Here is a 14,348-nt window from a genome sequence, read left to right as displayed (position 1 = left end):
AAAAAGGAAGTCTTAAAGCCACTGCTACGCATTTTCTACAAGTGATGGCACCTGTACAGAAGCAATAGAAAATTATACACATTTAAAAACAAAAGCAGATTTGCATGTTTGTCAGGAGGTGATGATCAAGCCGAATGGAAATGCTCTCACTCAACAAGCAAGCCTTGGATTTGAAGTTAAAGTGTATATGAGGTGCTGGCTTCATATATTCTCAGATTCTAAAAGCCTATAAAAAGGCAGCAAATTAGCATGGGAAGAGCAGCCATCACTAAGTCCTAGTGACAGCTTTAAGCAGCTACTTGCTTCCCAACTTACCATCTTCCTTTTCCTTTCTGCAATCTGCTCCTCTGATTCCATTTCTACTTCATTGCTAATAGGAGTTTTTTCTTCTATATCATCAATAAAATCTGGCTCCTGAAAGATGGAAATGACTGCTTTACAGAAGCTCCACTACTACTCTTTCAAACTAGGGAAATCTAAAGGCTACACAGAACAAAGTATCCTCAAATCACTACTTCAAAAGCTACCAGCCAATTAACCAATGCAACATGTAAAAACTACATATCATCCGCTTGGACTCTTATGACTCTAGAAATATAGCCTGACTCAAATACCTTCTCCAATCCAAACAGAAACATCCACATCATTTTCTTTAATTGTAATCTCACGTGAGTTTTTTCAACCAAATAATAAGAATTAAGCTTCCAAACCAATGGGCGCTACAGGGCACTCAACACTTATGAACATCAGGCCACTTATTTATGCAGCTAAATAGGAATTTTGACCCTAACTTTAGACACCCATTTTTGAAAATCTTAAACCTAATTTCTTCATAAAATGGAATGTATATTGTCATGTCAAACAAGATAGGTTATCATATTTATATAAATTTGCAGTCAACTCAAACCTATGTAACTGTTAACATAACCCTTTCTACTGATGCTGTATAAATCTCCACTATAATCTAACATTAGTGACTTACCATAGGGAACACAAAAGGTATCTGATTAATAAACACTGAAAAATGCTTGGTATGGGAATGCTTCTGGGTTTTTCAGGTCTCTTACAATAGAAGGATAACATTCAAAAACTTAAAAAGTTACAGCAGAGTCAATAATAATTGATCTGTTACCAATGTTCTACTATTTGTTCTTAAAAGTTTAAATTATTACATTTGTTCCTTAATAAAACTGCTATAAAGTGGAAATTAACAGTACAATTCTTGAGCATGGCACTAAAACAACTAGACAGTACATACATAGGTGTTATTTTGGCTGACTGAACTGCTTTTTTAAAGATCAGATGTTCTTATATTTTACTGAGCCTCTTCTAGGTTGAAAAACTTTTAGCTCGGCTGTGACAATTCTTATAAAAATTACATAGGATTCTGTGTGCCCAGGAACGGGTTCCAAATACCAGTTATTGCTAGTGGCAACCTGGCTGGAAAAAGGAAAGTAACTTACCTGTAAAACTGTAGTTTGAATATACTGCCTTTGTAGCTCTACTCCTGTAGAAATCACTTGCCAGCCCTTATGAACCCAGAAGCATTCTAAAGCAAGTTAGCTGTTTGGGTAGGTCAGTCTACTATGCCCCATGAAAAAGATCACAAACCTAATGTAAACGTTATGAAAATTTTTTGCATAATCAATTGCATATTCATCACCAATTCCCTGATCTCCATCTCTCATCCCTTCTTCCGTGATGTTTCCCTTTATAACAGTCTAGGAGGATGGAGAGAATTTTGAAAATGGCTCCCACCAAGTAACCCCACACCTTACACAACTCTCTTTCATCCTTCAAACTACCCTCATAATCCCATCAAGTATTTACCCTCAGACACAATCAATTCTCTCCTCCCTCAAAAAACAAACAAACAAACATCAATCCATCATTATGGTATCTCTCTGACTTCTTTGTATAATTTCTCTTTACTAATTGCTGTGTGCGGCTCCTCCCAAATTAGGATCTGTGAAATTCATTACTGTCTCATTTACCTGCTCTTCTATGCCAATAAATTAAGAAGACCAAACCTATAACCAAGACCTCTGGTACCTAACTAGAACCCCCATCCTCACCCATACTCAATAAATACATGTTTATCATTACCCTCTCAATTTACCATCTTTATGCCAGTGTTCAATCTACACAAAAACATACAAAGGTACATGGAGGCTATTAGTTTGAGACCTGAACATCTTTTTTGGACTAAAATCTTGGTAGCAGAAATTGTTATGGAAGCAAGCCTATTTATAATTGTGGCTAAAAACATCAGAACTGTGGGGACAACATACGTGTGACTAACACTGCTTCAGGATGGTTTTGGGATCTTGGGGCATAGCATGCAGTTTTTACACCACAGATCTACAAAGAATTTTAGGAGGCAGAATTTCTGGTTTTTGTTGAGACATTTCAGTGAGAGAAACAGCTGGTTAAAGAGAACCAAAATATCTTTAAAAAACAACTAGTCATTTCAAGAGAACTAGAAATAGTATACATACTTTAAGTAGCTAATCCAACACTAAAATTCACAAAAACCAACTCTTTCCAATAATTTGTAAGATTTTTAAGAATTACTCTAAAGCAGGGAATCTTCTAGTTTGTAAATCTGACCATCTAGTGATTTTTGCTTTAATACCTGATTATTGGAAATGGATAGCCTGAGGGGAGAAAGTCTCCTCTGCTTATTATCAGGAATCTTCATTTTGGTGGCTGCTCCTTCACAATCGAGTGTGATGTTCTGATTTTGTGTTTCCTTTTCTCTTGAAATGTCCTTCTCTTTCTTTCCCTTTTTCCTTCTAGTCTCATATCCAGTATTGATGTTTTCTGTAGGTTCGGAACCATGTTTAAGAACTGGACATTCAGGATTTTCTTTGAGGCAAGCGCAGTCCACTTTGTATTTACTAAAACAGTCAATACAAAAAAATATGGTGTAAAAATATTGAACTGAATGCTACAGCAATATGATTTTTGAAAGTTAAACCACTCTTGTTAATATACAGTGAAATGAACATCTGCCATGATAAAGATCCAGTATTGTAGCATATTTGAAAAGGGTTAATTTAAACTTTTACCCAGCTGTGCAATGATACATTTTGTTACTCTCAGCCACAGGTTCTTAAACCTGTTTCCCAGTTTACAGTTTGGAACTCTATTATAATAAAAAAAAGCTAAATAAAATAAAAAGCAAAAAAAGAAACACTCTGGTGCAAAATTGAACAGAAAAAATTAGAGCAATTTGGTTTTGTACAAAATAATTTGTAAAAAATCTTATGTCTGTCTGGATAGGACATTGGGAAACACAACCCAACAGATATTTATAAGTCAATTGAGTTACTTTTACTTGATGTATAAAAGAGATCTTGCAAGTTATACAAGTTTCAGTAATATAAAACTTTCTCTAGTAGCATTTATAAATAAGCAGAATATCCAGATTGGTGCAAAAAAGCTCTCAGAGTACAATTCAATCTCTTGTCAATAGAGTTTTGCCCATTTGCTCCAGCAGAGAGTTTGCCCTGAGTCTTGAATGGTACTGAGTGGTTCGTTAATCAGCTTTCATGGATTTTCAGCTTATATTTACTTCCCAGTAAAAAAATATTTCCCCCCCTAATTACCAGCCTTCTATACTCAACCTGGGATATGGAAAGCAAGCTGTTTTCTTTCTGGTTTGCGCAATCACCAAGTGATAAGATGTTATGGGTCAAATTCTGCTGTCAACTAAATCTGTAATACATTCCTACCTCCAAATTAAGCCCTAAATTACACTTGTGAAACTAGATTGATGTCTAACAGGGAAATCTATTTAACAGAGCTTAGTTTTGTCTGCAGAATATTTATTTATAGTAATGACATGACAAAAGGAAAGTACTCCTCATGTCTTTCAGAGATGATGTAGAGTCTGTAGTGGTCACAGGTAGAATATATTGAACAAGTTTTCTGGTAAATTGAGCACATTTCATATGAACTCACTATATCACTGGAAGCACTGAATCCAACTACTGCTTGTTTTAAAAGAACAGTCAGTTTTCAGGGGAACCTCATTTTAAGAGTAATGACTGAGGAAGGCATTAGCTATATCGCCTAAAGGCAAAATTTTGCGCTTTGTAGTCAATGGAAATTGTTCATGCATATCTGGGAGCAGCACTTACCCTAATTACTTTACAATTTCAAAACAACGGCATCTATCTACCGGAGTATTTCACAATTCACAAAAGGAAAAATAAGCTGTACCCAGGAGAACATGTGGATCGATAGCTTATAGAATTTAAGACATTATTTTAAGGAAGGATTCAATAGAGTTGAAAATCCTTCTTTAATGATGGGTTATAGCATGAACATAATTTATTCTCATTTCTACAGAGATTTACCTTAGGTCTGATTTTATTCCTTCTAAATTATGTCAACTATTAACTATGGTATGTAAAATTGTAAGAAGAGTGGATTTTTTTTTAAAAATAGCAGATTACTGAATAGCTCTACATTAGTTTACACTAAATATCAAATAGCATCAATCCACAAAATGAATGCATGTTTGAAGAATTTTCACCGTAAATCCACATATGTAGTATTGTGGAGATATAAAAATCACTTAAATTTACATTGAAATGATCTATCACTAATTGCAACAATAATAAAACATCACTTAAAGAATAACCCTGCAATGGCATACACTCTTATCATTGAGGACTTTAAGGGCACCACACTATTAAAGTGTATGAAAAGAGTAAAAGAAAATAGGAATATCTGTGATAACATGATAGCTCCAATTAATATATTACTAACATTTTAGAAGTATATTGTCCTAAAATACAGGATGTTTCATACAATTTAGAGATACTTACCAATTTCCATAATCAAAATCAAATGCGATAGTAATTTCTGTTCCCTTTGGAATGTTTTGGATGGAGTAAATATAAAGATGAATTGTTCCATCTTCAATTACATGTCTCACCTAAATCCAGGAGAAAAGCTACACATTAGTTTATAATGCATTAAAATGCACACTCATTCTTAAAAACCCAGATATGCTTGACCACTTTCTACAGGTTGTTCCCTCCACCAATGCCATCAATTGGCAGAGACTGATAAAACCAGTATAAAAAAATGATTACGTTTTTAGTAATAAGCAAAATGTATATATATTTCTTGATACTGCCCTTAATGATACCAAAACATGATCTACTATTAATTCTTTATATATATTTCCCCTTATTCTTTGCATAGAGTCAATGTCCTGGTGAAAATATTTTATTAGTATGTAACATGCTAGAGTAACATGCTAAATGTGAAAATTCTATGTTTGTTTTATTTTCATTTCCAAAAGCGTATGCCATCTTTTTAATCCATTACAGACAATGAGAGGTGAAGGTGCTCAACGCTTCATACAGTACTGAGCATGAGTGTTTAGGCACTTTACAAAGAAAGAATACTAAAAAAACAGCATATATAACTTGTTGACCAGAAACAATATTGAAAGATTAATCCACCATTATACTATATATCACCTCCATATTAAATCCCCTCAGTCCAAGACCTAGGGGAACAGATGGGCTGTACATCATATCCTGCAAGCCAAGCAAAATAAATAAATATCTAGGTTAACTAAGGAATTATTTCCTATATTTATAAGCTTACCTCCGAATTGGGTGTACAAGACCGTCTAATGAATCGAGCTTCATTTCCAAAGGTTCTTGCATCAACACACATTTCTAGTCCATGGAATTTGGAATAAAACAAAACAAAAGGATATGGCCTAGAAAGAAAAACCCCAGTTTAAAAATTTTTAATATGGTAGTCAGGATGTTTTTCCCCTTTAAAAGCATTAGGAGTTCTTTTTCACATTTACTGGTTTTGTATCACTATGCTGCATAACATAGTATTGATTTTATATTGCAATTCTTGCAGGTCAGCAATGAAGAACTCTCAATCCAAATCTATTGAGATTTATAAGACAATAAACATGTCTAACACAAAACTTTTCTCAGTTATGGAGGCCGAGTTTTGTAAATAAGACAACGAGTAGGAAAGGATTGATAAGTCTCGTGGCTAAATCTCAAGACTGTAAGTCAGAAAGTCAAGTGTCTATACCTGGCTCTATATATAATCTTGAGCAAGTCATTTAGTCTCTGAGTCTCAATTTGTAAAATGGGAATAATATTTACTTACACTTACTAGGTGCTTTATAAATATTTAATTGACACCCAAGGTGGAAGCTGTTATACAAGTTCAAAAGTAGTTGTATTATTTTTTTGGTGTACTAGAAGTAACATATGCCAGTAGTTGGCACAAAAAGAGCAACAAGGTAATTGCAGAAAAGGAAAAAGTTTGTTGGTAAAATAGCACATTTAAGAAAGTTAGCTTATTAAAAAAAAGAGTTCTTAAAATAAATATACCTTTTAAAGAAATACCCATTAGCTTCAAATTGTTCTCTCAGCATGAATTTTCCTCTATATTCAATAATAAGCGCATCTGGAGGCAAGTCTTTGGCAGCTTTTAGAATTTTCTTGTTTTTTTGCACATAGCTCTACAAAAGAAAATGAATTTAAGAAGCATAATTAAACTCATTGTATTAGTGTAATTAAACAACAGATTATATGGCTGCAACCCTTCAAGCAGCAACTTGGTAACTGAAGCCATTTCCTTCTTGCAATTAAAAAAAAAAAAAAAGCTATTTGATCTTATAAGGCTTTTCCTCCTATTAATGCACTTATCTACAGATTTAAATTATAAGGAAGTTATAACTACAATTCCCTAAAACAGGATTGAGAATCAATGTAGGAATGCCCTTATAATTCAGGTATTATGTTTAATAATGGACATCTGAAGTGTTAGTCTTTTCTTAAGTTTTAACTATTAACTATGCCTTTCATTGTGCCTATGAACTCCCCAGGATCAAAAACCACAGTGGTTCATCTACACAATAGAACATTTCCAAGGTATCACTGTCCTTGATCAAACAAAGACACAAACTGAAAGGATGCATTTTAAAACAAAACTTTTGAGAACAGGAAAAAGGAAATTGTAAATTTTTTATGTATTTCTCTAACTTCAGATGGGAGGATGCCTGTTAATCAAAATCTAATATGTACTCGGCCACAACAACTAAAGAACTCACACCTCTTGTAATTATGTCATCTCTGATCAAAACTAAATTGGCCTATATCTAGGCAAGGGTCTCTGCAAGCAGTGACTTTCCTTCAAGGAATGTGTCATGTGTGCCATGCTGGTGCTAGAGAGAGAGGCAAAGATGCTTCTACTATAAAATCTGATAAGGTACGTTTTCCTTAAGATTAGCCTTTCCCTATCAATAGCTTGCAGATTCCTTCCACAGATCTCATGTAAGGCAGCTGATGTTTATCAGATAGTATTTTCTTTATGTTTTCTCTTTTGTAATTTAGGTGATAATGACATTACTTGTATTATCTAATTTGACTGTCACTGGTAGTTTATTTTGGAAAAAAACTGTAGGACATCTGTGAAGATACTGCTGACCTTATGCTCTGGCCTGGTATGAGGGTTAATGAGAGAACTGTGTAACCAGTTCATAAGAAGAAACATTAGGAAATCACAAGTACACGATTGAAACCACTGAAAAATTAATAAATACTGTAACACCATCCAAATCTTTTTCATAAACTTAAATAAATATGAATGTAGTAATGGGAAAGTCTTGTGGGGGATACAGGATTACACAGCTAGGGTGAACTAGCCATTCACATGTGTGTTTATGAAAGGTGCAAAAATTTTGTCAACATGTATTTTATTTAAGTGCTAGCTGGATTCCGCTGGTATTAAGTGGACTACATTTTCAGGGGAAAATGTAGTCCACCTAATGGCTTGAGTGTTTTTTAACTAAGTGTTTTTGTTTGAGTCCTAGGTTCTGGGACTTGCTAACATAAAACTGAAAATACCCTTTGTTTTTTATGAGTTGTGTTGGAGCAAGAACTGTGGGACTAGGCCTTAAGTTGATTTCTTCTAAAGATTAAGACAGAACATACACGGATAATATTAAAAAGAATAATGTTCCCAGTAGAATGCTATTCCATACGATATAGAGCTTCCCATCAGTGTGATGCATTCAGCAACATTCCATTTGATGAATCAATCAATAGAATTCCTATAGTTAAAAATCTTTTAGAATGCAACATATACCATAATATTTTTAAAACATTTCATACGGGTATCAATGAGAACCTTAAAGATTAGTAGTCCTATCGGTGTCTCACTAAAAATTCTTAAATGTAACCCAAAAGGGTGGGCTTTGTATCCCTTTTGGCTTTCTTATGATATATAAAGGTCTGAAAGCTTTTACTTATTGTAAGAGAGGGGGAGAGGTGTTTAGGGGGCTCAAACTTGGGTTTGTTTTTTTTTTTTTTTTTTTTTTTTAAATATACTTGAACTTACCCATTTGAATGATTATGGATAAAAAAATTTCAGAAGTGCCTAAGTCCCATTTTCAGAGACGTTAGGCACTTAGAAAACCTAAGTTTCATTGAAAGACAAACAAAAACAGTCCTCAGGAGGAAACCTGAAGCTGTGTTACACAAAATAGGCTGTGGATTGTAATTTTGAGAGTACTGTATGTTAATATTAATGAGACTCACTTATCCAAATATAAAGTTAAGGAAACCATTTTGATTTATTGTGTTCTAAATATGCTTTTATGATAAAGTTTACTATATGAATTTTGTAATAGTACAGAACTTGAACTGTATACAGGTAATCTGCCGTAGTTTACAGCTATAAATTTTCTAGCTTTCCCTTCCGCCCCGACCCCTCACAGCAATATGGAAGTTTTAGTGGAAAAAATTTGTTTTATAAGCCTATTTAAAATTGTAGCATATGAGGTAAAGCAGATATAAAGTAGAAGAATATTTACCTCTCACTTCAAATTCAAAATTGGGCACAAGTCATTAGTGACTGGGACAAATTCTGCCTTTGCATGTATGCATAGAGATCCCACTGAAGTCAACTGGAGCCATAAACCAGCATTCAGTTCATTGATCAAGAATAGACTAGCGATAGAGACGCAACTACTTTCTCACCAGCAGAGGTGTTCCCTCCAGAAGTGGGTTAGGCCAACCACTTTTTGGTAAAAATATGGGTGTTGAACTTTTTCCTCTGTAAGCAGAGGAATTATGTTTCCAGGGCTGACAATATCACCGTTTGCTAGCAGTGTATTTGTAAAAATTTATAATTACAAAAAGATATACTGTGTATTACTGGGAAATTCTGAATGTTATCTTAAAGAATTAAAAAATAAATAAATGCTTAACACTTAATTTGGACCCGTTGACAATCCTGGCAGAAAAACCACCAGCAGAGCTAGAGAATTATCTATTCTCACTTCTACAAGTATTCCCCTAGGGCAGAATGGGGAAGTTTACTTTATTACAACCTGTGTGGAAACTATTCTGTGGATAAACAGAGTAATTCAGTCTCCATGCTGTCAATCTGGCAATTTTTATGAACACTAACATTCACCTAGCAGTTTTTAAAAATAAAGAAAATTGGAATGTTATGAAGCACACAAATGTATGAATATCAGCTGTGATTCATTATTTAAGAAAGTTATAATTTGTTAAAACTATTACTGCTAACATGTTCCCAATTGGTAGAATGAGCTAGAGATTAAAAAATAAACCTGAGAGAAGAGAAGAATGCTGACTACAACACTGGGAACTGTATCTCATAAAAGCATACTAATTTTAGTGCTACTTTAATGAGTTATGAATTTCTTTCCCTTTTTACACGGGTCCCTCTTCACTTATTTACCTCTACTGGAGGTTTGAAGATCAGATTGCTGGTGCTAATTTCTTTTTTGTCATTTCCATTGCCTAGTCTCAGAGCTATTCTTTGTGCCTCTCTCTGAACACCCTCGCTGTACTGGTTATTATTTGCTTCTTCATAACGATCCATCCATGCCTTGATTTTAGTTTCCCATCCAAAGTTTGAACTGTCAGAAGGATCAATCTCTGGAGCTGAACCCTACAAACCACAATAACCAGAAATTACGAATAAGATACATGATTTTTAATAGGGTAACCTTTAATAAGTTATAAGTTCAAAAGCCAAATATAAAATAGCTGGCAAAGGATAAAGGAAAGGCAAACATTTTCTACCAATTCAGTACAATCAGTTGAAAAGCATACAAAGGAGGGTTGTGGCGGGAGGGCAGGTGGAAGAGGCAACCAACACCTCTGGATCTTGTCACAGTTGTATCTCATTCATATATTTTACATTAATCCACTCAACAATTTACTTACAGAATATTCACTTTTTAAATTCTGCACTACCTTTTAAGACCATTTGATTAATCAAACTGTTTATTCTCTTACAAAATAATACCACTTCATAAAAATCACCAAGCTCAGTATAGTTCAGAAATAGATATTATTCCTGAGGAAAAAATAATATAAAACTGTCAACAAGTTTAAAAAAAAATTAAGCCAAAACAAAAATAAGTACTGTATTCACATTAAGGAAGAGCTAGAAATTTATGCTAATGTTTTAAAAGGGGCATAAGTCAACTTAAAATTATCTGATTTTACTGAATACTGCACCAAGAGCATTTTTGCGAAAAAGTGTATCTTCGTCTGAAAATGACTTTAGACAGAAAACCCCTCAGTTTTCCAATTTTGTTTTTCCTCACCAAACAGGCCATAGTGCATATGCAGAGCAGGGGGTGTCAGGAAATGTGAATCAGAGCAAAAACACACACACACACACACACACACACACACACACACACACACACACACCCACCCACCCACCCACCCACCCTCCCTCCCTCCCCGGAAAAACATCTAGAAGTAAGTTCCTGGCCCAAGCTAGAGAAGATATACCGAGAATGCAGGAAACTCTTGCTGTTGCATCCTGGCCCCAAGGGGGCAGGTGTTGGAAGTTAATTCCCCCTTCATTGTAAACTCTTGTGAAAGGGGTCAAATGCAGAGAGTTCCCACCTGCCCCCTTCCCTCTTAGTCCCAGCTAGGGTGACCAGATGTCCCGATTTTATAGGGACAGTCCTGATTTTTGGGTCTTTTTCTTAAATAGGCTTCTATTACCCCCTACCCCGGCCCGATATTTCACACTTGCTATCTGGTCACCCTAGTCCCAGCTCTGCTTTTCCTGCCCAGATCCTTCCTTGCTTGGCTCCACAGTGGAACCATGGATGCCTCAGGATCCTTACAGTCCCAGTGTCACTCTCCACCTCCACACCACAACTCCATAGAGGGGCCTGAGGTAACAGGTGTTTTCTGCCACTCCCCCACCATCCCTACATGAAAGACTTTTTCCTTCTCCCAAAACGGTCTCGGAGGTCCTTGTTGCTCCATGTGCTGTTGCTCCTCTCTTCTACCTGACCTGGCACAGCAACTGATGGAAGCTAATAAATTAGTAGCATCTGAATTCCCAGTAGTTGAGTTTATCCATGATGCTGCTTAACACAGGTGTTAACAGATCATGCATGTGAGCTCTTTCTAAGAAACGCATAAAAGTGATATCATAATGCAGTGCATAGAACTAGGAAGTGAAACTTACCATAAGTAAAACTGCTTTTCCAACTTTATTCATTTGCAATATTACTTGTCACAATAGTAAGTAGAACACTTTCAGACAAATGATTTTTAGGTTGGCTGTGATGCTTTTTTGTATGTATATACTGAACAGGACAAATAGTTAGGATCAAATAACTAAAGAACAAAATAGGGGAAGAATTCTGTAGTTCTAATTTACACAACATGGATCTTTTGACGTCCTCTAAGACCAATTAGGTTTTAAGATAAAACTGTCAAAACAATCTTACAGCTGACATCCCAGATCACTGTTTGACTTGCTAGAGACATGGGAAACTCTTCCTCAGGCTGCCTCTTCTAAATTCTCATCCATCTTTTGAAATTTCATGTTTTCTCAAAGGAAAGAAAATTTTAGACAAACTGTATTGCCTGCACTTGCAGAGTCAGTGCCAATTGAAAGATAAATTGGTCATTTTCTAATGTGCTTTATTTAAACACCACCAGAAAATATTTATGCAGTAGTTATTCTACTAAAAAAGGTATTTTAGCACCCATACATGTTATGCAGGTGTATTCTGGATAAATATAAACACCAATATATAAGGTGATATTCTACTATACAAACACATGTTCTCATATAAACAAAAATAAGATTAGTTAGCAGAAAGTTCAGAATGTAACTGAAGTAACACCTATATTTATCTACAATTATCATATATTTACACTTACCTTAACTCTTGAAGATTTCCTAGATCCTTCGCGAAAAGCCTAAAAAAAAAATGCAGTTGTCATTTAAAAATTTAAGATTAACAAAGTTTTTCTGAGGGAAAATGATCTTATGCTTTTTTAAAAAGGTTAAATTCTTAATACAACTGTTGTCATTAAAAGCAGTAACAGGAAGGGAAGAGAATGACATTAAAAGACCAATAAAAAAAAAGGAAGGCCACTTGTATTTTCATATTCTTGAGAATATTATATAAAGGTTGCCAATAAAATGAAATCCAAGGTTTCAAAGCTAGTAGTCCAATGGCACTTGGTGGCATGAAATTTGCCTTTTTCCAGCATTACAACCTCACCTTGATGCCTCACTCACTGTGCCAGTGATTCAACATTAACCTAGAGTGCTCTGTGGGCATACAAAGTAAACCCATTAAATGGTGCACACATTGGACAGCCTATGGATGTACATTGTATATCCTGTAAAATTATGGAAATTTTTTCAAAACACAGTATTTTCCATTAAGTTTGCCTTTTCAAGCATCCCCTTGCACTATATTAGGAGGTAACCACTGAGTATCAGCACTTTATATTAAGAACTGTCATTCAAGTGATATTTTAACAACTGATCAGATATTTCTACAACTGCATTTGAAACTGGTTTTAAAAAATAAATTAATGACCTTAAACATTTGTTTCAAATGCCAAAACACTGCCTAACTTTTGAAATTCTGGTTTCCAGCTCCAGTTTCTTTTAATATTTTTGCTTGACTGCAACAGTTCTTTATTTTAACATGGTCACAAACAGAGCATTTTTTTAAAATCTTGGAATGATTTAATTTCTCCATTTTGCTAGTATCCAGTAAGTGTCTGATTTTTATATGAATCTAGAAAATCAAGGTGTCATATTTCACAATGTCAGTGTATTAATTCTATTGCAGTGATTCCTCAATACAGTTACTTTTAAGCTGTTTTTTTTTTATTTTCTAAATGCAACACAGTTATTTCCTTGGATAAAAATTGTATTTTCAAAAAGGATTTTGGAATAGTCACACTTCACTTACTAAATTGTGTTGAAGAGGTTACTTTCTGACAGCAGTTTTCTACAGAACTGCCACTTCAACTGAATGGAATGCCAAGTCATGTCAGGTAGAACTGACAACACCATCAATCAATCATTTCTGAATTTTAATAGCTAAAGAGCACTATAAAAAGATTTGCCCTTTATTAGCAGCAGTGGGAAGGAAAAAAATGGAGGGAGAAATATTCTAGCTATAACAGCATGAGACAAAAAATGTCCAAATGTATTTATAAATAATAGACTCCTCACAGGACACCATATAAGCCTGTACATATTGTATGCAAATATGTTATAAGTTTAAAAAGTTACTATCAATCCATTTCTAAAGGGATTCCATTGTAAAGAATACTGGATAACCAGAAAAAAAATATATCATGTCTGATACATCACTTTCCATGGATGAGTCCTGCATACCAATCTAAATTCAGAAAGTAAAAACCTCCACACCAACACGAGGCAAATGTTAAAAATGTCACATACCAGTAATTCATTCTATTACATGAAAACTATGAGAAATAAAGAGCAATTAAATTAACTTACCTTTTTACATTTTGCAATGTTCTGCTCTTTCTCCCCACTTTTTTTCCTTTTCTTGTCATTAACCTTAGTAACCCTTGTAGCAGTTAGAGTAATTGTAGTTGGTGTGTGTTGAAAAGCAGTATATAGTTCCACAGGAACTTCATCACCACTTTCTGTTGCACTTGTATCCCCATCTATAAAAACAAAATAAAACAAACACTATAAAAAGAATCAGGTATTCAGTAAGTGTTTAACCTAGAATACTGGGTTTCCAAAATTAAAATAAGTGCTGTCCCAACCTATAAGCTGCTGCAAGTATCCACATGCAGAATTCAGCAAGGTGGCGTGACAGGAATGAGTCTTTTGGTGTCCCCATAAAAATCTATCCCAATATAGCCAAGCTAAAAGACTTCGAAAAATCTGAGTTCACACATGCTCAGTAGAGACTTAAAAGTTTAGCAGCTAGAGTCCTTGAAGATTCTGTCTGAAATGAGCATGCTTCACACCACAGCTGAGCAGGA

General features: G+C 34.7%; 1 protein-coding gene across 1 annotated transcript in view; it reads right to left on the bottom strand.

Annotated features, from left to right (window-relative positions):
• Positions 1–14,348, bottom strand: part of KMT2E (lysine methyltransferase 2E (inactive)) — a 121,506-nt gene that overhangs the window by 54,509 nt on the left and 52,649 nt on the right. Inside the window, exons 9-16 of the mRNA XM_065421947.1 lie at positions 13,849–14,021; positions 12,240–12,278; positions 9,772–9,984; positions 6,390–6,520; positions 5,632–5,749; positions 4,839–4,948; positions 2,636–2,900; positions 316–414 (exon numbers count right to left, since the gene is read on the bottom strand). Coding sequence (XP_065278019.1) covers positions 316–414; positions 2,636–2,900; positions 4,839–4,948; positions 5,632–5,749; positions 6,390–6,520; positions 9,772–9,984; positions 12,240–12,278; positions 13,849–14,021 — 1,148 coding nt within the window. The remainder of the gene's footprint in view (positions 1–315; positions 415–2,635; positions 2,901–4,838; positions 4,949–5,631; positions 5,750–6,389; positions 6,521–9,771; positions 9,985–12,239; positions 12,279–13,848; positions 14,022–14,348) is intronic.

Source organism: Emys orbicularis, chromosome 1, assembly GCF_028017835.1.
Source record: "Emys orbicularis isolate rEmyOrb1 chromosome 1, rEmyOrb1.hap1, whole genome shotgun sequence".
Classification (NCBI taxonomy): Eukaryota; Metazoa; Chordata; order Testudines; family Emydidae; genus Emys; species Emys orbicularis.
Note: the sequence above shows the minus strand (reverse complement) of the source record. Positions and strands in the feature narration are given on the sequence as shown.